Source organism: Mus musculus, chromosome 10 (assembly GCF_000001635.26).
Source record: "Mus musculus strain C57BL/6J chromosome 10, GRCm38.p6 C57BL/6J".
Classification (NCBI taxonomy): domain Eukaryota; kingdom Metazoa; phylum Chordata; class Mammalia; order Rodentia; family Muridae; genus Mus; species Mus musculus.
The window spans coordinates 9,817,883-9,844,167 of NC_000076.6; the positions used below are offsets into that span (position 1 = coordinate 9,817,883).

Consider the following 26,285-nt stretch of genomic DNA (forward strand, 5'->3'; position numbering starts at 1 on the left):
CACTCAAGATCACTGAAAAAGAGTCATCCAGGCATCTCCTACAGGCTTTAATGTTTTCCAAGAATCTCCTATATTAATGCTGAAGTCTTACACTACACATTCTGTGGCTTGCCTGCCTCTGTAATCCTTATGTTTCCAGTAAACAACACCACTCCTGCCCTCGATACCCATATTAATCATTATGAAAAGTATACGATTTATCTACAGCTATGTTATAAAAGCTACCCCTAAGTATCTTTTTATATATCACAACATGGGTATACTTTTTTATCCTTGACTTGATTTGATATTCCTTTGTAGGAAGTTATTGAACATGTAGCATGTATGCAATCATTCAAAATTGCCTGCATATGAATTTTTTAAAAATATTTTTATATAATTTTGAAAAATTATTCTCAAATATTTTACTTTATTGTCAATGAAAGATATATCTATGAAAATGTGCACATGAGTGCAGTCTCTGGCGTTGGCCAGAGAGGACATCATAGTCCCTGGAGCTGGGGACAGGCCGTCAGGAGCTTCCTGATGTGGGTGATGGGAACCAAATTGTGTCCTCGGCAAGAACAGTATGCGCTCTCAGCTGTGAGTGTCCATCGCCAGGCCTCACTCCTAGCGTTTTAGTGTCTAGAAAAGGCTTACTTTAAGGCCTGCACACTGATTTTCTTGATATCACCCTATTTCTCTCACATGTGTGGAGCTTTCAGTCTGTACATCTACCACAAGTAGCACACGGTGACCTGCAAGGGAGGCAGGGCTAGGCCTGGAGCTCTGAGCTCAGGCGAGTTGGATTCCACAGGTAGGAAACAAAGACACACTGACACCTCAGACTACTCCAACCACACAGTGATACTCCATGGCACACCCTAGTGATCGGTACTCATTATAACTGCTGATGTCATCAAAACATCGCAATGCACATGGCGAAACTTCCCTTATGGACTATGTACCAAAATACACACATAAACAATACAATACAAAAGCTCACACAGTATTAACCAACACTATAGCGATTAGCTGGGATTTTCTTCATAAGACGAGTAATTTGTTGTTGTTCCATGGCTTTCCAAGATCTATTTCTTTTCTAAAAGTGTCTTTTTTAAAACAGTTTGAAAGGGATGCCAACTGACTTGTCAACAAAGGGGTCCTCTATCCTAGTAAGCTGGTTAAACCTAATGAAATGATCATTTCCCTATGGTGTATGCTATCCCACTGTTTGTGTAGTTACAAACAAACAAACAAAACCATTCATCGAACTTACAAAACTCCAATTAAGTGCACTACACCCAAAGCTTAAAGAGAAAGTATTAGCCCTACACCACAATAAGTTAGTTGAGTAAAATTATAAGTTTCAAAGATTTAGCTCTACACTCCATAACCTGGCATTTGGACTTCTAACAATTCTGATGACCTAGATTATTTCTAGGCAATCAATGAATTATGAAGGTGAAGATTTGATGTTTTTTAAAGAAAAAGGTTAGCCTTTCAGATGGTATGGGGTGTTCTAGCCGTGACATAATTTTACTCTAACTTTAAGAAGCATGCCAGTACACTCTCTGTGAGTAGCATCAAATGTCAACCAGACCCTCCCTTAGAGGATATCTGAGTCAGGGGGATGTCCCTTTGCAAGCTTTCCAATCTGACTGGACACACTTGAGACACATCTCACTGTGCACACACTTCCTTCATTGCATGAACATCTCTCCCCCCCCCACCTCCCCCCCCCCCAGCCCTGAGGATCGCTTTAGGTTACGCTGGGTTCCCTTAAAAGCCTTTCCTACTGAAAGAACCAACTTTATGTCCAGAAAGCTATACATGATTCACCCAATGCAGTTCTATGATAACATCTATTTTCTGATTTCAATATTTCTGAGTATTTGTGTTTTGGGAAAAAAACAAATGCTCTCACATTCAGTCTAGCCACATAGATGACATACTGGGGCACATTCTATGAAGCAATTAAGAAGGCAGAGAGATGAGCTGGCTACAAGAGTAAGGCCAAGCCACTAACAGGATAACAGATGAGGTAACCAGAATGAAGAGAGGTTCGCTGCTCTGAATGCATATACAGGCAAATACTCATACACAAATAAAAATAAAAATAATTGAGTACTGAAAAGATCCTAAGTCAGGAGACAGCTTTGTTTGAGGAAACAAGGTGCCACAACAACACCCCAGTGTTTATAGTACTGAATCCAGAAACATGTTTACACTCTACTAGGCTCTACAGTGTTAGCCACCACCTTTCCAATCACAATGTCTTTCGTTGGCTTTATATAATACTTGGAAAGTTCTACAGTTTTTTATTTGCCTAATTCCAGTTTGAAACAGTCCAATCAATCCTTCTACTGCCCCAAAGCCTTTTTTGACACATCCACTCTCACAAGCAACCTGTCCTGCATGTCCCTAAGAACTTCCCCCACATCCTGACTTTGCCTGTACTACGAGAAACTGCCAGTGTTTATTTCTCTTCCCTCTGTAATCTCTGTTACTGTAGACCCTGGCTAGGTCACAAATACATACATAAATGTGAAAATTATGTGAAAGACACTTTAAATACTTATAAGGGATAATATTAAATAACTCCCATGCTCTCCTTACCTGCCTGAGGCATGATCCTAGACTCATCACCCCAGAGCAAAGAAGGCACAACAAACAGAAGACTCAAGTGAGCCTCCCGTGAAAGCCATGGCCAACTCTCACACCAACACTGAAGAAACTCAAATAATTAAGAGTCAAGCAGTACATGACTCTCTGCCTTAAAAAATAATGAAGAAGCACATAAATTTGTGTATATAAAAATGAGTGTATAGCAGAGCTATTTGGTGTGCTACTAAGCTTCTGTGCAATTTAAGAGTATAGGTCGACAATTAGTCCTCCTGACAGAGTATGGGCCATAATTAGCACTTTATATTATTCATTAGTCAGACATGAAACTTCACATTGTCAATTTTATGTCATAGCTACATTACTAACTATATATATTACTAATCTTTTATGTCATTAACACTTGAATTTAAATGGAAAACACAATTCTATCACACAGAGAACACAACACAATCACTATTGTAAATCATTAATGTCTAACTTGGGTGGTCTGATGGAAATATATGACCTTATATCTTGCATAAAAATGTTAACAAAAATATTTACATTTATTTTGTTGAATATATGATAGTAGTAAGTAGACTTTTGAATAAGCTTGTTTAAATAAGTGACCCCACAGGGTATCACATCCCATTCTTCCTTTCTGAAATGTTTATTCTGTATTAATGTACATTGTCAATACTTAAGCTTTGTATTCAAGAGATTTTCTGAGTCCCAGTAAAGACTTCAGATATAGATTCTTGAACAGTGTTGGAACCATTAAGACTGTGTAGATTGTCTGAAAGATCCATTCCACATAGATGAATGGAAGTGGAAGGTTATGATTTTCAGAGTTGCCTCTTTGGTTTTCAAGTCATCAGGGAAAAACTTATGTCTGTTAATCTAGGTTGTCAACTTTACAGGATGTAAACAGCTGGGTGTGGCCATAGGGGTTTTTTGCTGCGGCTTACCTGTGATGAGTTAACTCCCCTGGACTGTGGGGGGAGCTGTTCTCCATGTGCTGGTTCTGGAGTGAAAGCAAGTGAGAAAATGTGCAGAGCACAGCCATGCAGCGCCCTGTTGCCTCTGCTGCACAAAGGATGAGCACACATTGCATGTTCCGGCTCACGCAGGCAGAGCCTGCTCCCACTCAGTCAGGCCTGCCTGCCGTGAGGGCATGTGTACACTTTTAAACGAGAGTCAAAGTAAGTCCCTCTTCCCTGAAGCTGCTTCTAGCAGACATCCTGTCAAAGCGACAAGGAGCCAGTGGAATGCACACAGTTTTTTGTTTTGTTTTGTTTAAGGTCTCTATCACATAAAACCTCCCAGTATCTAAGAAAGAACATCTTTTTGTCATTCACTCTATGACTTTTCCAATCTTCATTTTTAGACTTTGTAGTTTTAACATCTCTCTCTATGCTCCAATATTTGTGCCAAGAGAGACCTTCCCTAATTTAAAATAAAAACAAGAAATCATGTCTCTTAATCTTGGGAAATATGCCTGAGTTTTTATATCTACTTTTGAATTCAGCGAATACATGTCCTATGCCAGTATTATATACTACAATGTACACAATTTTGTTTTCTTTTTTCCATATTTTACTTAATCTTTCTTTTCAAATGTACAATATTAGGAATATAATATAAAATGATATAAAAGTATACTACTAGAAAATAATATATTTCATTGTGACATTTCATCTACACATGCGCTTCCTGCTTCCTATGCCCTTTATGCTCCCTTTTGATTTCTTCCCTTTCCTTGCCTTTTCTACATTAACTTCCTATAGAAATTTAAATCTAGATTCTACTTACAAGAGAAAATGTGAAATATATGTCTGAACTGGGTTATTTTGATTCCCATAAAAATCTCCAGCTCCATCCTAATCTTATCCTTTTATTCTGAATAGGATTCCATTGTGTATAAACACTGTTGATAAACCTTTAGGCAAGTTCCATAATTTAGCTATTGTGAGCAAAATCAATCAATATAGGTGTGCAAGTCTGCTAAACATATGTTTTTTTTTGATTAAATTTATTCTTTGACAATTACACACACACACACACACACACACACACACATGCACAACATTCTGAACAACCCATGCATCCATGCTCTTAGCTCTCTCTCACTCCTACCATTCCCATCTGTACAAATCCATTTCCCAGATCCATGACTTGTGTTTTCATTCTGTGGCTCATTTTGTTGAGGCATCTATGTGAGCATTAACTGGCACCTGGTGGGGTCACTAGTGTGTGCACAACTTAAGGCAATGACCTACCTCCCTGTCATATGCAGTTCTGTAATGAGATATGGAACCCCATTTCCTTCCTTCATCCCTGCTTTTCTGTTTACTCTTACACAGACCCAACCAATTCAGGCACCTATAGCTGCTGTGCGTTCCTGACTGCAATGCCTGTGTCTTGTCAGGTATTAGTGTATATCCCTGACTGGCCAGAAACTCAGTGTGTCGAACAGGCTGGCCTCAGATTTGCAGTAATCAATGATCTTTCCATCTCTGTTGCCGAAACAGGATTTCAAGTGTGTGTCTAGTATTGACTTAATCTTTAGATATATATCCCAAAGTATATGTAACTGAATATTTGATTGCCAGTCTGCATCCCCATGAGGAATAAAGGGAGCCCTTTCACATCCCTGTCAGCATCTGCTGCTCTGTGGGTCTTAGAATAGCCAGTGTAGGTGGGTAGGGTTTTCAAGTGAGGCAGCTGCTTTCATGCCCCATGCTTTCACCAAGTTTAATACTTAAACAGACACATGCAATCAATAAATATAACTGCATGTATGCATCCTAGAACAGAAAACTGCATCTCTCAAGAGCATATTTCTGAAGGCCCGAAGAAAGAAGGAAGGGGGAAGGGTCCTCACTCCTAGAATGGCTTCTAAGCAAAGAGAAGAAGGTATATAAGACCCTTGGATGATGACAGCTCTTCTCTAAAATCTCATGATTTGCCAGTAGGACATGAAGCAGCAGGTATGACTGGGCTGGTTTAAGGACCTCCATCTAATCAAAGAAGAAAGCATGAAGCAAAGGAAAATAAGATCCAATTTAATTCATTGAATTTTCTATCCCAGGTAGGAGAAAGAGGTGTGGGGGTGAGGAGAGAGTAAAGGGTGATCCTACTGATCACATTAAACAGCTCATAGAAAAGCCTACCAAAGAGCAATGCACTGTTTTAAAATTCCCATTTCAAATCTGTGACAGGATCAGTGCTCTCTTCCTCAGTGTGGGGAGACTGCAGCAGTAGCTCTATCCAGAGAGAGGCAGCAGGCTTACGCAGGGAGGGCAGGGTCTAGGATTGCCCCCTTGTTTGCAGAGTTTAAAGACCTCACTCCATACTGCACATAAGCACAGATTTTTTTTTTCTGGTTTGGTTCCTTTTTTTAATCTTCTGCTGCTGTTGCTTTTGATCTTCCTTTTTCCCTATTTTAATTCTTTTATAATAGGGTAAGTGTGACAAACTATAGTTAAATGGTACCTGAGGTTTTCCTAATGCCAAAAGGTTTCTTTTCCACTTGTAGTTTATTATGTACTAGGTAATGTGTAACTTTTGTGCATACTCACTAAAGTCATCACATCCATTCTACACGTATATAAAAACAACAACATCTAAGAACAAAGCAACCAAATAATTCTGTGTCAAAGATCACACAGTGAGGGCTTCCAAGGTCAACTGAAGGGATGCTCTTTCCCCGGGATGTCAATGAAAGTATTAACTGTTCCTGAATTGATTCTATCTATTCGACTAGATCTCGCAGGAAGGCTAGGAATGCTGAAAAATTAAGTAAGAATAATCTTTATCTTTCCTTCATTCTTTCCTCCCTCCCTCCCTGCCTGCTCGCTTGCTTTGTTTCTTTCTCTCTCTTTGTCTCTCTCTCTGTCTCTCTCTCTCTCTTTCTCTCTCTCTTTCAAAAAATTCCATGGCCTTTTCTCAAAAAAGGTCAGAGCAAAGCTGAGCCAGAGGACAGGTTAGAAAGGGAAAAGGGGCAGGCAGGTCTACCACCCATGTTTACAAACTCAGATATGGAAATGTGTCAACAGCATCAGAGTGTCCTGCAGAGTAAATCAAGCTGCTCTCTGGCCCTTAATGCACAGTTTCTGATTCAATGCCTAAGTGGATTGAGGGACACGTTTCAGCTAAGCCTGTTGTTAGTTTAGCTTCCTCTGTTTGAGGTATACTCATCTATCCTATACAGAACCCCACTCTTTAGATACCTTGGGTAAAAATGGCTATAATAACTAGAATGGTAATAAAAATTTCTTGGGAAGTTAAAATGAAGCAGAATTTTCAAAGAAATACTTTAAAAGTTTATTTTCTAAATATACATATTAGGTTTATGTATAGATTTCAATACAACATTTCATACATAAAATTAAGACATTTAGATTGTGTGAACCAACTAATTCTTACATCTATGTCATATCAGTGTTATCAGAGTATCAGTGTTGGGATATTACTGACAGCCAGCCTTGTTTACCTAGTAAGCTGCATTCATATCTGTGACTGTCAGATATTTTTATACAATTTAATTTCTGAATAGATGACTCTTAGCTAACACATACAGGATGGAGTATATTTTAATTATTTCCCTTCACCACTTTTCTACACTTTTCACACTAGCAAATATACATTGCCATTTCCATGAACCAACAGAATACATCATGTCTGGTATGAAAAATAATTCACTTTCCAACATGCAGAAATAAACCACTAAAGCCAGAAGATCCGGGGGTAATTTATCCTATGTATGTTATTAAATGATGAAAGCATAAAGCTTAAGACCAGGCTAGACCACTCCACAGTAGGGCTTCCAAGTTAAGTCTGCAGCTCTCCGGGCTGTCAGCACCGCCCTGCAGCAGGCACACAGCAGTGAGCCGTCTTACCCGGATCTTGTTGTCTTCAACTCCACCTTCAGGATAGGCTTGCATGGCTCTGGCTTCTTCCCATCCTTCAACTGTTTTCCTAAAATATAGTTTCCTGTGTTAAATTCTACAATACTTTTAGGTTCTTACATTGATAACATATAAACTAAAAATTAAATATAATGAAATCTACCATTAGGTAAAAGAACTCCTAATTTCATATATGCACAATTATTAAGATGAAAATAAAATGTATTGAAATCCACCAAGGAATGTTTTAAAACAATTTAAATAATTTAGTATAAAATAATATATTTCATAGTGATGAAGTTAAATTACTGTGTGAAATACTATTAAAAAAGCAAATAAATAGAATAACCTAATATTTAAATCCTTGCAAGAGAAAATGGTAGTCTTTCTGAATGTTAACTGAAACTATAGATAAGCAAAACAAGATTTTTATCTGCCTAGTGAATAAACATCTTAAAATAGCACAATTTAGGAAAAGAAATTTCTATCACATTTCATCGAACTACCAAGGGTTGCAAAATTGTTAATAAATTCAATGACATTTCTTTTAGAGAAAATCCCATGAATCTACTATGACCAAATGATTATAAACAAAACAATTGCTATAAGTACTTTCATTATTTAAAAAATATTGTTATTCATCATCTAATTTTAGAGGCTCATGACAGAAATATAAAAGTCCAAGCGATTGTAAAAATCTATCCTCCATTTAAAAAAAAAGCAGATTAATTATTCTCAACATCATTACATTTCTTCTGGCAAATCACAGAGATTGGAAATGGTCTCAAGGACCCTCACAAACTCACACCGCACACACTCTATGTCCTCCTTCACAACAGGAGCCTTGGGCCAAAGGCCTACCACAGTCTCTACTTTAGGCTTGCTTCTTCCCTTTGTTTACTGTTCAGCAAGTGTGTGTGTGCGTGTGTTTAAATATTTCTCCTTGCACACTCTCTGGCTTGTATTGGGTGTCCAGTAAATACTTAACGAACAAGCAAGTCCTGGCTAATTCTTTGGGATAAGTTCTGAGGTAAAGGGCATTTGAATAAATGGTTTTCCAGAAAGTCTGTGACATTGTGCGTTTCCATTGGCAGTCTAAAGGCCAATACCTCAGGGAGACACACAAATAATACAGACTTACTATCAGGGCATTAAATTCTATGAGACAAAATTGAACCAAAGAAGGTAAAAACAGACAGGTCAATAGTAACGGCTAAGGACTTCAGTACCTCCATTTCTAGAGGACAGAAATGCCTATGGATAAGGGAACTGAAAACAACCAGAAAACTGAAGCCTCTCACTTTAATTAGATTAAAAGACATGTACAAAGCACACCACCTAACAAAATAGAATATACATTCTTTTCAAGTACATTTAAAACATTTTCAAAGCCGACCACATTAGGACATAAAGAAATCTCAGTAGCATTTAAAAGGATAAATTCATGCAAGATAATGTCTCCAACCAAAAGAGAATTAAGTTAGGAAACAATAGCAAGAAAAATGGAGATACTAAAGATATGCAAGCATTAACACATTACTAAGTAACCAGAATTAAAGAAATTCAGATGATTCTTTGAGGTGAAAAAACCCTGTACTGATCTTTAGACAAACTGAGAGAAGAGACCAAGTAACAGAATCTGCGGCAGAATTACAGACCGAGGCAGCGGGAGTGACAGCCCAGTGGTTAGGAGCATGGATCCTACAGAGGATCTCAACTCAGCTCCCAGCATTCACACACACACACACACACACACACACACACACACACACACACACACACACACACACACACAATTATAAAATGAAAATATAAAAGTCTTAGGAAGTGAAGTACTAAAACTGATTCACGAAGAAACAGTCAATCTAAATTAATTCTTGAACAAATACAGAGATTAAAAATGAAAAAGTAGAAAGTGGGGTTTAGCATTTATTTTAGGGGCAGTATGCTTATCTTGCATATTACAACATTTTAAGCTCAAACCCCAGAACCTCTAGAAATAAAGAAGGAAGAGCCCAGATGGCTTCTCTGCTCACTTTTGAACAATAGTCTTTCTGGAAAACTGTTGAGAATATTTATTAGACTGGTCATCTTTTAGGTATAGCAAGTGCATTTCTGAACACTCACTCTAAGGGAGAATGTACAGGACAGAACCGCAGCAGCATGGCAGGTGTCTAAAGAGGTCAGAGGGGGTGTCAGTTCCCCTGGCCTGGACTCAGTGGTCCTGAGCTTCCTGACGAGGATGCTGGGAACCTCTGGGTCCTCTGCAGGAGTGCATGCTGTGTTCTTCACTGAGAGGGTTAGCCCGCCTCACACAACATTCAGAGGCCATTAGTGCATTTTCTGAGCTTTTCTGAAACTGTTTGCATATTTTCTATGAAAGCTAGCGAGGAACAAGACTCTCATTCTTTTCACTTCTAAACTGTCTTTTGAAAATGCTTAGATTGTGTTTTAGCACCCAGTCTTACAAATTTTTATTCATTTGTAAGTTATGTTTTTCTCCATGCACAAATCATTTTTCATGCACATTCTGCTTTTTTCCCAACTTGAGTGTTTTAAAGGATATCACTGGTTCAAGAAAATTATTTGCATCTAATTCTAAAGTAACCAATACCTAGAGCAAATAAGAAAGGCCCTTGTTCTGATTTTATTAAGTTCATATAAATTAAAGAACATGCTCTGACTCACCAGGTTTCCCACTACATGTCATCTTACTTAAGTTAAAAACACAGGCAAGTTCTTTAAGTTCTCTGGACACCGATTGCCTTGACAAACCACTAAGAATGTCTGATTATTTATGACATCCAATTTGATAAATCACAATAACTCTATTCTGTATTTCCTTCCCTTCCTTCCTTCCTTCCTTCCTTCCTTCCTTCCTTCCTTCCTTCCTTCCTTCCTTCCTTCCCTTCCTTCCTTCCTTCCTTCCTTCCTTCCTTCCTTCCTTCCTTCCTTCCCTTCCTTCCTTCCTTCCTTCCTTCCTTCCTTCCTTCCCTTCCTTCCCTTCCTTCCTTCCTTCCTTCCTTTCCTTCCTTCCTTCCTTCCTTCCTTCCTTCCTTCCTTCCTTCCTTCCTTCCTTCCTTCCTTCCTTTCTTTCTTCTCTTTTAGAATATTGTGTTCCCTTAACATCTTTGGTCACTAGCTACACTGAGTTGGTCTCATATCCAGTGACATTTATTCCAGAACGTCATCGTGCCACTCCATTTTCCCTGCTAATACTGAAACTGTATTTACTCTTAACCCACTGCTCACTGACTGGGAGCCTGCCAGCTCATCCTGAAGTATTGCCATAAGAGCCCTGCTTGTAAGACGTCAACTTTATGTGTATTACTGAAAAGCCATTTACTAAGTCTTGGCATGAAGTTCACGCTTTTTCATATATTCTAACGTGTATTCGTCACCACAGGTGGCTCTCACTTCCTGCTGCGCGTCAGACCTCCATCTGTGCCAGACACTATGGTTTCTGACAAAGTTCTGCTTTCGATGCCTTCGTACCTTTATGCAGTCTCACTAAAATAATCTCATCCTGCTCTTTTCTGCTTCATAACAACCCTCTCCTTCAAGATTATGCTTAGATGTCCTGAATATGTAAATGCTTTCTACCTATCTTCAGTCTAAAATATAGCATGTACATCTGCCTTTATCGGCAACTATTAAAATGTTTGCAGTTATCCGTTTATAAGGCATTTCACCTCTGAAAGACTGGAGGTCCTTACCCAATTTGTGTTTAATAAATATTTGCTAAAAATAATCTGACAAAAATTAGTCTATAACTGTTAATTTTGCTAATTAGAATGAGCTGAAACAGTTGTTACGTTGCACATACATCCTCAATCTAGAGCAATGTCCAATATGGTTACCACTGAAATGTGGTCAGTCCAAGTTCAGATGGGTTGTGAATGAAAAACACATATCAGATTTAAAAATTTTAAAATATACCAATTCTGTGTGTTTGGTTACATGACAAAAACATTTTTTGCATACAGAGAAGAATGTGAGATATCTCAGTCTTGTATGTGTGGTCACCTGATTAAAATAGCATTTTTACATATTTAGGGTTAGATAAAATGTATTATTATATTGGTCTTGTCTGGATTATTTTACTGATTTTGTTTTTTGTTTGTTTGGTTTGGTTTGGTTTGGTTTTTGGTTTTTGGTTTTTTGAGACGGGTTTCTCTGTGTAGTCCTGGCTGTCCTGGAACTCACTTGGTAGACCAGGCTGGTCTTGAACTCAGAAATCTGCCTGCCTCTGCCTCCCAAGTGCTGGGATTAAAGGTGTGTGCCACCACCGCCTGGCTATTTTACTGATTTTAATACTACTGTTGGTAAATTTTAAGTTACCTAGGCAAGCTCAAATTATATTCCAATTAGAAAGTGATTTTCTTAACAATTAATTGGCCAACTGAAAAAACCCAGTGCCAATGCTAACAATGTTATTTTAAAATAACAGGCTGGGAGAATTTGCCATGTTACTTAGTATTCAATTACTTATAATCAAGCTCATTTAAAGCAGGAGCTAGGAGTGTCGTGGTACCTGGACTTTGCCTCTTAGCTAAGACAAGAAAAACAACTTATGATGTATTGTTGAAAGTCCAAATTCCCCTAAGACCCGAGCACTGACAGGTACCAGTGCTTGATGGATCCAGGAGAATCCTGAGAGATTCAGGATTCTGAGTCTGAGCTCAGAAGCCAGATATGATGGCTGCAGCTGGAAATGCAGCACAGGTCTATCGTTGGGAGCTGGCACACAGGGCCTTCAAAATCCATCCATGGTGCACTCACTCGTTCATCCACGTCTTTCTGAGTCTTTGAACTTAAGTAACACTCCAATTTGGGCACATTCTGGAGTCTGCTAAATCCTTTCAAATACAAAAATTGAGGAAACTCTATATAAACAGTGAGTATGGTTTTATTTTTAGGCTTATTGTGAATTGCATGTAGATAAATAGAATTCTTTGTATGTTTCATCCTTAAAACATAATACTGATTTTTGTGGATGTGAGCCTCCATTTCAGTTTTAATTCAGTGACCCTGCACAGGATAAAAACTCCCATTTGTAACTATTGGTAAACTGTTGACTGCACGGATGAGAATGCTCTAGAAACTTAAAACACCTAGAAAATTCAGACATTACTTCCTACTGAGGACGTCTATTGATTGTGACTGTCTAGCATCTCCACTTCCTCAGGGAATCAAGTGACTCTGGTGACGCTGACAATGACAAAAACTCCCATCCAATGGCACATCACCCCAGCCCAGGGCTACAGTGCAGCCTGTGGGGGCCCTGACCCAACAAATCACTTAAGCAAGATGATGGCTTCAAAATAAGAACAGCCATGGCACGACTGTCAAAAATTCTCTTCTTAATAAAAGCTCTTCTGTCACAGCAGAAAAGCAAACCAAAAAGGAGCAGCAGAGCTTAACCTAGTTTGCTGCACAAAACGTTTCTGCAGATAAATGACTTTGCAAAGGAAATTTGTGAAGCAACATTCTGCTCAGTTTCTACATGTTGTTATACACTCGGTAACTCATCTCATCCACTGTTGAACTAATAAAACTAAGTAGCATAGAAATTATCTTCATAAGAGGGGTGTGTGTGTGTTCCTGTTCACATCTGTATGGGTACATGCATGCACATAGGTGTGCATATAAAAGGAGACTCAAAGTTGATGTCAGATGTCCTTCCTTAATGGTTGTCCACTTTTTAAATTAAGGCAGGGTCTCCTCCTGAACTCAGAGCATGATGATTTCTGCTAGCTTAGGTCTCCATGTTGCTCAAGTTATCCCCTGCCTCTGCCTCGGGAGTGCTCATATTATAGGTAGCTGCCATTATAAACCTGACTTTTTATAAGCGTTTTAAAGATTTGGATTTTGATTCTCACAATTTACCCACTGAGCTACTTTTCCAGCTCTTTACAAAGCCTGTCATGTATTGCAAAGCTGGAACAAGACTCCAGGTTGTCTGGTTCCCAGGGAAATGATTTGATATTCATAAGGACTATCAGAAAAAGAGGCACTACTTTACTTTGTTTTAGGTGATCAAAAATCATCTGCTGTATCATGCCAGGAAGAAAATTTTCAATTTTAATTCAGCAAGTGTTTTATACCCCAAACGTTTTATACTCTGCTATACTTCTTGCACCAAACAATTCATAACCCCTAACAAACCAATAGGTGTGCATAGAAAACAGAAATATACTTTGTGGGAACATTTATCTATCTCACTGAGTAAAGACAATTCCCAAATCATCTCTATTTAGTAGAACACACATGCACACAGCACACCATAATGTCAGATAATTTAAGTTTTATATATATATATATATACATATATATATATGTACATACACACACATGGTTTATGACATATAATAGAGACAATAAACATGTGTTGAATAAATAAACACAATTCTCAGAGTAGGACGAGGAAAGAAACTGGATTAAGTTTTGTCATTTTTAGTTAGAGATAATAATGAGATTCAGAAATGCTAACTGGTTTTCCTGCTTTAAAATCCCACGTTAGGCTGATGTTTTGTTATGTCTTCTGAACATATCTTTCCACAGAGTATGAAGCTGAGGGCTGGAACTGCAGCTCAGCAGGCAGTGTCTACCTGCCTACTCACTAAGCACAATGACAGAGCGCCGGCCTAACACGTATGACTTGGGTTCCACCCTCAGCACCACAAGAAGCAAGCACAATATAATACATTAAACATGGTCGCACTAAGTACCATGCTAATGCACTATTTATACTGTGCAGGGGGCTATAACCATCTAATCAAAATTCACCAAAGCTAATAATGCACAAAAATTCAAAACTAAAGTATGTTTAAAGTAAGTTCAGTATGTATAGGCTAAAAATTAAAAACAAGAAGTTAAAGTATAAGTATGAAAAAAGAAAAAAAATTTGGTCCTATTAGAATGAGTGGCTGATAGTCTGGAAATTATGTACCACAAATATAGTACATATAGAATAAATGGTATCTTGTTTTGGTAATAAGACATTTTAGCACTATAATGTACTGAAGTCAACTGAGTTAGTTGTAGAACTCAGCTGATAACAAAAATCTAGTGTTGGTAGGTTACCACTGTCAGTGGGAAGCTAAACTCTTAATGGAAGACATTATAAAACTGAAGAAATTATTTCACTTCCTGTAAAATTTAGTTATATATAAAGTATTTTATAGAAATAAAATTAAACATGCAATAAAACTAGTACCATCTACATTTTGACCGCTGTAAGGAAAGCTATTCTATTTCTTCACACATACCACAAGAAAATAATGTACTTTATTCATATTGTTTGCCTTTAACTTTGAAAAAATGTAAACTAAATGTTCTTTTCCTTATGGTGTTAACATTAAGTTCAGCTAGTGACTCTTTTCTGCTAAGAGACTATAAATACTGCAGAAACTTAGCTATACTGACTGCTTCCTCAGGTTTGTGCTAAAAAAAAATGCATTTGTTGTATTAAAAAGTCAAGGTTAAACAGAAAAATCTTCATTTGGCAACACTATGGCTCCAACCCATCTAAGAAACATCAACAGAAGTGAAAACTGGAGAGTAAAAGTCTCAGAAAGAACGGCATGCATTCCCCAGACCTGTCAAATTTAAGTCATTGCAAAATAAATCACAAATAGAGTTGGTTATTAATTTTAAAGTGGGGAAGTCTAGCTTTACAGTGAGACACAGCTAGCACACAGATCCTTAACCAGATGGCCATGCATGCATAATGCCAATATGGGACCAATGCAGAATAAAGCCCACGTGAGAAGGAAACATAAAGCTACAGTTGTACGGGGACTGGAATGGTGAACAGTGCGGCCTGCACCTAATCATGAAGAAACACTGCCAATAACTGACTGTACTTCTCATAACTTACCAGGGACTAAGGTTAAGAATAGGGTCAAGAACTGCCTAGCTTAAAGCTCTGGAGGGCTATCACATCCAAATCTAATTCGTTTGCTCTTCAGATCAGGATATATGCTTGTTACTAACATAGCAGACAACAGAACCAGGAAGCATGCCTTGAACTTACCTTCAAAGAGTAAAAATCTAACAGTACCCTTGGTACTCTCCCTCCCCATTTTCTTTTGCATTTTCACGTGCTAGGTATCAAATTCAGAGCCTCGTGCTAGTTAGAGCTCTACAACACCTGGAAATCCAGCTGTTTAGAGGTGGAGGTAGGAAGGTCAAGGTTATTCCAAGATTCATGGAGACTTCGTGGAGAAGCTGGGCTTCATTAGGCCCTGTCAGGAAAAATCCCAGCTGACAGCCACCAATATGACAGTGAGTTTTCCATCCTTCTACTATCCCTGGGAGAGATGGAGCTGGTACCTGCATTTTCTCACGCAGCTGAAATGAGAAGCTAGGAGCTCATGGCCACTACTGCTACTCTACTCACTTTTGAGAGTCACAGCTTCTAGGGTGTTAGGAGGTTCTATGTTGTATGGGAGTTTTCTTGAGTGCCAAAAAGACTAGGGAATGCAGGCACTAAGGTAAAGAAAACTATATGAGGAAAATAAAGAACTAAGCAATATCTTCTCCCTGCCCCACAGAGGCCTGCATCAAATTTAAATTCAGCACTTTGCTGGAAGTTGAACGCTATCACAAAGCAGGGCGGAGCACATTCCATGGATGTGCTGTCAAAAACTGAGCTTCCAGGAAACTGCCACAGGGAACAAAACCCTAAACTTTGTTCACTGTTCACTCCTTTGTTTGAGACAGGGTATTTACTGATAAGTGCCCCAAGCAGGTCTTGAACTCATGTTTCTCTCCGTCAGACTCTTGAGTGCTAAAATCATAGCTGTATGATTTCAATGCTACTGTTTCTTTAATACCCATATTGCAATGATTCAGGGTGTATAGCTTTTTGTCAATATTGTCAGTACAGGTCTGTGTATTGGAGGCTATCTGCAGAGATTTCTGGCCTGCCTGGTGGGGAAGAGGCACATGCAGGGAGGGGGAGGTGCCTCTACAGCCTCCACTGCTGCTGCTGCTGCTCCCTGATGCTGAGGTGCTGCACTGGCTTCACCAGGCTGAGCTGACTGAGGAGCGAAGTGCAGGGGAGCTTCTACCTCAGGAGAGCGTTCTCTCCCCAGGCAGTGTTCCAGCTCTTGTGACTGATGCGTTCAGATGGAGTAATTCTCACACACCTTTATTCCTTTGGCATAGGATCTTATACACAGTTCTGGGGTGGACTGGGTCTGACGGCAGGTGCTTCCTATCGACTTGGCCTGAAATGATTCATCTGCATGAGGAGGGGCTGGGGTGCTGCCCCTATGTGACCGATGGCCACAATTCTCTCTATGGGGGGCTGTGGCTATGTGGCATAGGCCTGGTGCCAGGAGCAGGCAAAGCTCCTACCATCTCTCAGGGTCTGCAGGGCTTCAAGCCTTAGGTCCCCCTTACCAGGCTCCCTCTCGGGGTCCGCTACCCCACAGGCTATGCAACAGTTATGCAACAGATCCTTTCTATGATTTTTCTAAACTTGATATGAAGGTTCTCTTAGGTGTGGAGAAAAAATGCATATTAATAAGTAAAGAGATGTGGATTACAAAATAAACAGAAGCCATTTTCAGTCTGCTTATGATAATTTCTTATAGAGTTTGAAAATACCACTTGTGTAGAAAAGAGTCAATGTAACCTGAGTCTGCTATCCATAGAAAGATCAGCTTGCACTGAAAGCAGCTTCTGGCTGGTGTGTGAGAACTTAACTTCCATGGTAGCTCTCGCTGTGTCCTCACTGATAAATGGCCCCCTGTGTCTACACTGTGTGAACAAGCAATGCAATCATGCTGAACCTGTTTTCCATCTAAGAGTCCTAGAGTTCTGTTATCTACTAGGACAGACTGTCTGTCTACATGAATGGCCCCTGCAGACTCTACAAAGATGGTGGTCGTTGGACTCCTAACCCTAGCGAGCTTCTTAGGGAGGCAGTGCTCATGCGTGTGGGAATAGCAGCTCACTGTTAGAGCAGTAAAAGCAGTCTGCTTCTTGGAACAGTTTGCTTTCCTCGGCTTCACCCTATGTGCCTTTCCCTTTTCATGGTCCACTTCACATTCTTTCATGGACAAACAAGGTAGGAGATTGGGTCTGCGCCTGCTGAATCCCACATGTCTTCCTAGTGAATCAACAAAGCCCTGATGACCTCGGGCACTCAGATACAATGCTTCAATGTACAGAATTCCCTCTAGTTTTTGACTCATGTTTCATCTACATTGCTACATATACATTAAGATTGTGATAATTTTAAGATGATAAAAGTTTAGTCTCTTACAATTCACAACCTGACTTGCCTTTTGGACATGAAGAAATGATACTCAGAAGATATAAAATTATAATATTCATTCCATGAAATGATCACATTATTCTTCACTCTTTAAAACAAAACCCCAAAAGTAGACTGCAGTCCATTACAATTTAGGTGCTCTTTAAAAGCAAAGGAATCCTTACCGTGAGGAGTGATGGTCTGTACAGGTTTAGCAGGGGATCTCACATTCCATATGGTCAAAGTACCGTCAGAATGACTGCAAATAAATTGTTTTCCTTCATGATGCCAAGCCACAGAGTGAATAGCCTACAGAAGGGTCAAGAATTGTGTTATCAAACTACTAATGAATAGTTTGATGATTTTAATGAATTTTTTGGGCTTCCAAGCTAGATGATATATTAACTACATTTGAAAAATAACATAGTCCTCTTATAATAAAAATAAGACAGTTTATATTGAAACAGTTAAATCTCTCTTAATTATTGTATTTCTTAAATTTGCATTATGAAGCTATGATAATAATATATGCACTATGTATTGACAAGTTCAAGAAAAGAATTTTTGTAGAGTTTATCAGAATATACCCTACTAATGCATAAACAATGCCTGATTGAAGAAATTAGTCACCTGAGAGATTAGAAATTATTTTAATGAGCTGAAAAATCTATCCTAAAATTCACAACATATATTTAGGATGAAGATCAATAACAGGGTGACCATCAGAGCATCTTTTCAATATCACAGAGTAATTATGGAGGCGAGTTTTAATCTGGGAGACCACTCTCTTTTCTTTTTTTTATTTTGTTTCATGTGCATTAGTCTTTCACCTGAATGTGTGTGTGTGTGTGTGTGTGAGAACCGTGTGTTCCTAGTGCACACAGACAGAGGCCAGAACACATTGGATCCTCTGCAAATGGGAGTTACAAACAATTGTAAGGTACAAGGTGGATGCTGGCTATTGAACCTGCATCTTCTGAAAAGCACCTATTGTTCTGAGACATTTTAGTCCCTTAAATTTTAGTACCTTACCTGCTGTGTCATCTCTTCAGAACCATAAGCAGACCTTTTTTTTTTATTAAAATATTATGTCTAATCCACTATCCAGAAATTATTTTATGTGTTCACTGTTTTTTTTTTTGGGGGGGGGCTGGCTCTAAATTATGACTTTTCTCTATAAAGTCTTATTTTTAAGAAAATCAATTTCTGTGGTTTGCTTTGAATTTCTTATTTTCAAGCCACGGTGATGCACTTCTGAGTCTTGATGGCTAGCGGACGTTAAAAGGTGCCCTGCTATATCTGGGTCCTTTCAGCAAAATCTTGCTAGTGTATGCAATGGTGTCAGCGTTTGGAAGCTGATTATGGGATGGATCCCTGGATATGGCAGTTTCTAGATGGTCCATCCTTTCGTCACAGCTCCAAACTTTGTCTCTGTAACTCCTTCCATGGGTGTTTTGTTCCCAATTCTAAGGAGCAGGGGAACGCCAAGGCCAAAAAAAAAAAAAAAGGGAATGGGTGGGTGGGGAAGTGGGGGGTAGGGAATGGGGGACTTTTGGGATAGCATTGAAAATGTAATTGAGGAAAATATGTAATAAAATATTTTTAAAAAAGGTGCCCTGCTGAACTGTCACAATTGCACAGCACAGCAAGAAAGCATTCAACTGAGTCTCAAGAAAAGTCTATTATACATACATACTCAACAGTTACAATTAATTCAATGTCTGCCTATTTGGGTTCTTTGTGTTCTTATAAATTTAAGCTAAAATTATACAGAATTGTAATACAGGTTAGGTAAAAACATTTACATGCTAGTGAGCAGACAATGCAAATGCCAACACTTCTGATTCACAGTGTTTTTATCAAAACCTGAAATAGAATACTAAAATAAACTAAAATATACTTAAGTCACTCTAAATCCTCAACCTTAAAATAAGCCACACCTTTATCGTTACTGTAAGTGAAATTATGTCCACAAGCTGTGATTGGTGCTGAGAAGAAGCTAATCCAAAGCTATTTGACATTTTGGGATGCGCCTGGCGAGCAGTCTGACCCGAATGTAACCAAGGAGAGAGATTACAGAGAACAGTCTTCCCTGAATCTACCAGGCTGTGCTGTATACGGAGTGTGATAAGGACTGTGTGGAGCTCTCTGCAGCTGTGCCTGTGGATGTCATGACGTCACTTCCCAGAGAGAACGCCATGACTCAAAAAGTTCACCGGTGAAAGATAGAAGCAATACACTATGTACACAGAGATACATGAAGGTGAGGTGAATGTATTATGGATGGAAGAAAGGCTTTGTTTCAGTGGAATCCGAAAAACTTCCGTAACTAACCTAAAATCAAATCTAAGCTGAAACTGAAAATTCAATTTTTAGAGAAGATGCCTTGAGTACTGGAAGATCTTTAGGGAGAACAAACAGCTGGTACCTCGTCGTATGTGTATCTGTAGTCAGCCTTCTTTGACTTGAGGTCCCATAAGACTACTGTTCCAGATTCGAAGCCAATCAAAAGCTGCAGAAAGGAAAGGCGCCGTTACTGAGCAATGATTTATCCCCTCGGTAAAATCCTGATTTGTGGACAATACAGCTAAGCATTGTTCACATCCTTCATGCATAAACCTTTACTATCACTGCACTTCTGTACAGGGAGTTCTCATCACTCAGATGACCAACGAGAACACAGCAGGACAGATCTGCATGCTTTCGGTGAGTAGCAACTCAAACTACAATGGATACTGAAAAGACGAAGGAGACTCTTTGAAGTCATGAGTCTACATCCTAATACATTTCTTAAAATTACTAATAAAAATGTACATTTGCACATGCTTGATGTATTACATATTTTCCAAGATCTACAGATCACCAAGGAATTCCATTCAATGTACATACTGATTAATTTCAAATAATTACCCCATATTCCTTCATGAAACTTAAGTTTGCCATTCCAATAACCATACCTCTTCCCAACCCGAAAGTACTCCCGCCGGAGCCTGCTGACCCTCTACTGTGTGCCTGATCACCGGAGCTAATCAGTTCTCAGTCAGAGACTTGGCAGTCAGCACGAATGTTGGTCAACAAAAAAACCACCCAGTAACTTTCAGATGATGTTTTGCATCTACCTAATTTATTATCCCTGCATTTCTAGTACTGACCTCCTGACAAAGTGTACAGAGACCTCATTTCTAACCCATTTCACATTGCAGTTGTAGGACCAGTAATGGAATCCAAAGCTGATAGGGAAATGTATGCTTTTACTTAAAATTTGTCAGCCTTGCCACTCTTCATGGTAAAATCCAAATCCAATTATACTACTATAAAATTTATCAGTGTCTGATTGCTCCTTTCTACTCCAACCCTGCCCCACCCCCCCCCCCATACCTCTCCTGCCCAGCACATGCCATTTGTTGATTCTGGAGTTTGTTTCTGCATTCACGTTCATATTTGAGCGTTTGTATGTGGTGCCTTCTGTCTGAGGGATGCCATTTAAATGGAATCCTCTGATTAGTCCCACTTATCCATCAGCTGCGTTCTTAGCAACTGCTTTTTTTTTTTTCAAGACAGGGTTTCTTTGTGTAGCCTTGGCTGTCCTGGAACTCACACTGTAGACCAGGCTGGCCTCGAACTACTTCTTTTAAAGACTTTCTCAAAATACCAAATGTTAAGTCAATGCCCGTCAGGTGTGCCCCAGTGAAATTTCACCCTTCTCCAGGCTGAAGGGTTACTTTATAACATAGCATTCTCATTATCTGAAGCCTCTGACAGAGTACAATAATGGTTCACTGGGTGAGGACTAATACTACTTACTGGTTTACTATCGGACCGTTAGCTTTTGTCAAGGGGCCGGATAAACTGTGCTCATCTGCTGCCCCACCCCCTGCCCCAGGGTGATGGTTAACACTGACTATTATTTTGATAGGATTTAGAATCACTAAAGAGACAAGCGTCTGGGTACGCCTGTGAGGGTTTATCTTGACTTTAACTGAAGTAGAAGGCCACTCCTTCCATGCACTGGGGTGAGCTGAACATCAGCTCTCAGGGGTGAAACACACACTCCGGGAAAGACTGCAACAGTCTCTTCTCCCTTTCCCAATTCCTCCACATCTTTTGGATACACAATATGGCAATTTCCCATAAATTCAGCAATAAAAAAAGAAACGTACACTATGTTAGCAGCTTAAGAAGTAGACAAGGAGCCCTAGGTACGAAAGCACCACTTTCCAGACTTCTAACCTTAAGGAACTAGCTTTGCCTATTCACATTCTAATAATATAAGAAAGTCACAGTAAAGTTTTAACCAGCCACAGAATCCTAATGAAGTTAAGGATATGTGCCCAAAAAATTAAGGTGTAATAATCTTATATCTTCTCTACAAAATGAAGAGAAGGAAGATGGGAGTCTAAGTTATCCATAAAGTACTTGGGAAATCTCGGCAGGGTTTCCTCCTGCTAGAATGCTTCATTTTGCAATGAGTAGCAGTTAATGCAAGAGTCCTAACTGGTCAAAACACTGAGAGTGACTATTTAGTGTTTAGCCCTAAAAGGAGCATCTATATCATACTCCTGCCATGGCATGCACAGACAGACAGACAGACAGACAGACAGACAGACAGGCAGGCAGACAGACAGACAGACAGACAGACAGACAGGCAGGCAGGCAGACAGGCAGACAGAGACAGAGGAAGACAGATCCTGCACAGAGTTGCTGGGGAGGGAGCTGGGCAGAGCCAGGGAGGGGAAGCATCATTAGTAGACTGTATAGAAGGTTTAAGAAAACACTGTGCTGCACTGCTATCAAGTGTACTGTCCTGAGGAGAAGAGATACTCCAGACAAGTGCCAACAGGACTTAGTGAAGAACTCCAGGTAGGAGTTCGCAGGCCTTCCTCTCAGACATGTAGATTTTAAATAAGTATCTTTCGAAAGAAAAATAAAGTGATAGTCAGGTTACTGTACATTTGCTTTATGTAAAGTTTCTTTCTAATCATAAAATTCCATGACCATCAGCCAACTGCAAACAGCCCAGGTATGCTTCTATTTCCCAGGGGAAACTCAGAGAATTGTGGGAAATAATTTACTGGTTTGCCCCTTCGCACTAACTGAGAGAAGAAGACATTTGTGTCAAATCCTTCATAAATTAAAGTTTTGAATTATGGATTTCTAACAAACTTTCTTGTGCACATTCAAGTTCACATCCTAAAATTGCCCAGATAGGAAAATGTGATTAAATGGAACTACCTGAAAGATGATTAGTTAAGTAAGAAAATTGAAACTCACTGAAAAGAAAATTTTATTATTTTTAAAAGTATCAACTAACTCAAATTAACAATAACTAAATATAGACTACATGAGTACAAAGAAAATGAAGCAAAAATTTTAAAACATAACAAGACTATTTCTATATTAATTGGAATATTTATAAAGAAAATGTTAAAGAAGCTGAGATATAGACTACTGTAAAGGTTTTGTCTTTTACTGTCTATGATAATGCTAAGTGTAGGGTCCTAAGACCTGTGACCCTGCCCCCAAGTTATTTCCAGTTGGTAAATAAAGATGCCAATAGCCAAGAACTGGGCAGAAGAGACATAGTGGGGTTTGGGGTTCCCAGGCTTGGGATCTGAGGAGAACCACAAGGGGAAGAAGAAGGCAGGAGAAGGAAGGAGAGGCCACCATGGCTTAGGAGTAAAGTAAACGTGGTCCTATGAGCTGGCCAACTTGAGTTAAGGACAGTCCAGATGAAACACAGTACATGGTAAGTAATAACTTGGGGATTCTAAACATAGAGAATACTATTTGCCCAGCTCTTGGTTGCTTAAGGCTTATTATAAATAAAAAAGCTATGTGTGTCTACTATAAGACAATATATCATACGATAAGCACTACAAAAGCTGTGAATTAAGTTGCTAAGAATGACTACGCCACCAAAAGAAGGAATCTGTCTGCATTCTCAGAAAATCAGGGAAAATATTCTAAATAAGAAATACAAATGAATAACCTACATTTGTTAAGCCCTATTAATGTTGTAGTTTTTTTAACCCCTTTAGTTAGAAATCATTCTAATTCTTCAACTGGCTCTTCATAATGAATGACAACAGCACATTATTCGATATACAAACCTTGGCTCAATCTCAACCCTTCTGCACAAGTGCAGCCCTAGGAGAGTTTGCATATTTAAAAGTCAAAACATCACGGATTTAATTAACAAGTGTTTGTTTAAGAAATGCCTACCTTCCCCTCGTCCATGGGATTGTCACTTATATGCACAACTGGTCCTGGGTGAGCTTTAGATGACCTGGGAAAAATGAGGTTTCTTTACTCAAGTAAAGGTTCAATATTCATTACAATAAAAGATTCATTTCTGAAGAAAATAGTTCAGTCAGTTGCCAATTAGAGAAAACATTGTGAAAATTGCATGGATGTAAGACAACAATACATTTATTTTAACATAGAAAATCCCTTTTCAATGTGATATTAATATTTTAAAACAATGCAATATTTAATGCTAAGTATCAGCTGGGGGTAGCCCAACCAGTTCTACAGCTCATCCTGAAAGTAGAAAAAAAAAAAATGGTTTATTTTATTTTATTTTAAAAACATGCAAAAATAATGCTACCTACTCCTGTACCAGAGAAAGAGAGAACATATAGGTAAAAATATTACTGGAATGATGCCCATGTATTTGAAAAGCCTGTTTATGAATGCTGGAGGCTGGGAAAGTGTGGCACTTCAGACCCCTGAGGATTCAGACCATCTCCATCCACCAGATGCCATGATTAACTCAAAGAACACACTGAACCTCCCGCCCCCACCCCAGCTTCCAAGGAAGGGTAGAGACAGCCTTGCCACAGAAAGGAAAACTAGCTTTAAGCATACTATTCTAGCTACACCAAAATGTCTGAGATATGTCACATTTTTTTGTGTGTGTCAAAAGATTAAACTGGTGGAATGCATTTTTCAAAGACTGTTGCAAATAGCTTCAAACGTTTATTCTTAACATTCTAAATAAAAGCTTACAAAATAAATGATACAAAAAACTTTCAATAAGTAAAAATTACAATTGGAGATTTTGGCCACCATAGTGCAATCTGTTTTTTGTTAATCTTGGTGATATAATAATTTTTGCAAACATTTACATTTCTTAAACTATTAGATATGAAAGAGGAGCTTACATTGGTATTTTATAAATATTGGCAACAGTACATTTGTGGTCCATGACCGCTACTTAAAAAAATAATAATAATATTAAAGAGAAATAATTGAATTAGAAGATAAATAATAAATATGAGTGTTTTCAACCTAACAGGAATAACTACAAGATTGCAACTATCAACTGTAACAGTTTACACACAGGTAAAAATATATAGTATATATTTATAAATATATGGGACTATAAAAAGGCTTAAATGTATCAACTGTCATGAAAATAGGATAAAGTTATGAATTATCTACTCTACATTATACGAAACAGATCCGTATATAATATCAGGAATTCCTGACCTGTCAATCTCACATGGATCCACTAACTGGCTTTTACATAAAGATAGACTTGATACATTCAGATTTGGAATATTTGCTTAGACTTACAGTTCGATGGCTTTATTCCACATAATGACATAGCCTGAGAGTGTGAAGGACTCCACATTAACAATGTGTATGTTTCCTCGCTCAGTGCCCACATAGAGCCACTTACTCTGGAAAGGCAGATGGCAAAATGTAACCCTGCAAGAGGAAACACAGACAGAATGGCAATGATAAGAAGAGCTGATGTGTTTCCCTGACTGCATTCGATGGTTACTTATTATATATAGTTAGAACAGTGAAAACTGATAATAAAATTATAATCATTCATCTATTCTCTGTGATCGATATTTATGCATGTGAATTCAACTCATGATAATTTAAATATATTGTCAATTATATTTCACAATAATGTCAAATACATGGCCTTATAGTAAACAGCAGGGCATAAGTCAAAGGGGAAGGGGCTGGAAATAAGATTGTGCTTTGAATCTGGCTACATTATCAACTGTGAACAGATCTAACATTTAAGACAACGTTCAACCCTGGTAAAAAAAACAAAAACAAAAATATTAATGAACATAAACAAATAATATACAATGAGAATAATTACTACTGAATTATATGCACAAATGCAATCCTAAGCCTGTGGCAAGAGTGAACATACCACGTGTTTCATATTTCCATAAATGTACAATTTCATTACAGAAAATTTATAAGATGAAATACATATTTAACAATGAAATATAGCTTATGTCCTTATTCCCTTCTAGAGTTAATGTTCAAGTAGACCTTAAGGTTTAGACATTTGTATTATTTAGTGTTTTATATGACAAAATGTACTCTTCCTAAAGAATGTGCAAGAATTCATTATAATGAACTGCATATATTGAACCAGTAAAATAACTTTGTAATGCAGCCTGAGTATCCCCTTTTGATATTCTTGGGACTAAAAGCATTTCAGATTACAGACCTTTTCATATTTTAAATAGTAGCATATAAATAAT

The 26,285-nt window shown here is 38.5% G+C and overlaps 1 protein-coding gene across 9 annotated transcripts in view; it reads right to left on the minus strand.

Moving 5' to 3' along the window:
• Nucleotides 1–26,285, minus strand: part of Stxbp5 (syntaxin binding protein 5 (tomosyn)) — a 145,741-nt gene that overhangs the window by 62,336 nt on the left and 57,120 nt on the right. For all 9 annotated transcript variants that reach the window (XR_001779636.2, XR_003948820.1, XR_003948821.1 and 6 more), the window contains exons 5-9: nt 25,345–25,479; nt 23,989–24,052; nt 20,195–20,278; nt 17,952–18,075; nt 7,488–7,566 (exon numbers count right to left, since the gene is read on the minus strand). Coding sequence is in view for 5 of the 9 variants with exons in the window: in NM_001081344.2 (NP_001074813.2) it covers nt 7,488–7,566; nt 17,952–18,075; nt 20,195–20,278; nt 23,989–24,052; nt 25,345–25,479 (486 nt within the window). In the remaining 4 variants the exon portion in view is untranslated. The remainder of the gene's footprint in view (nt 1–7,487; nt 7,567–17,951; nt 18,076–20,194; nt 20,279–23,988; nt 24,053–25,344; nt 25,480–26,285) is intronic.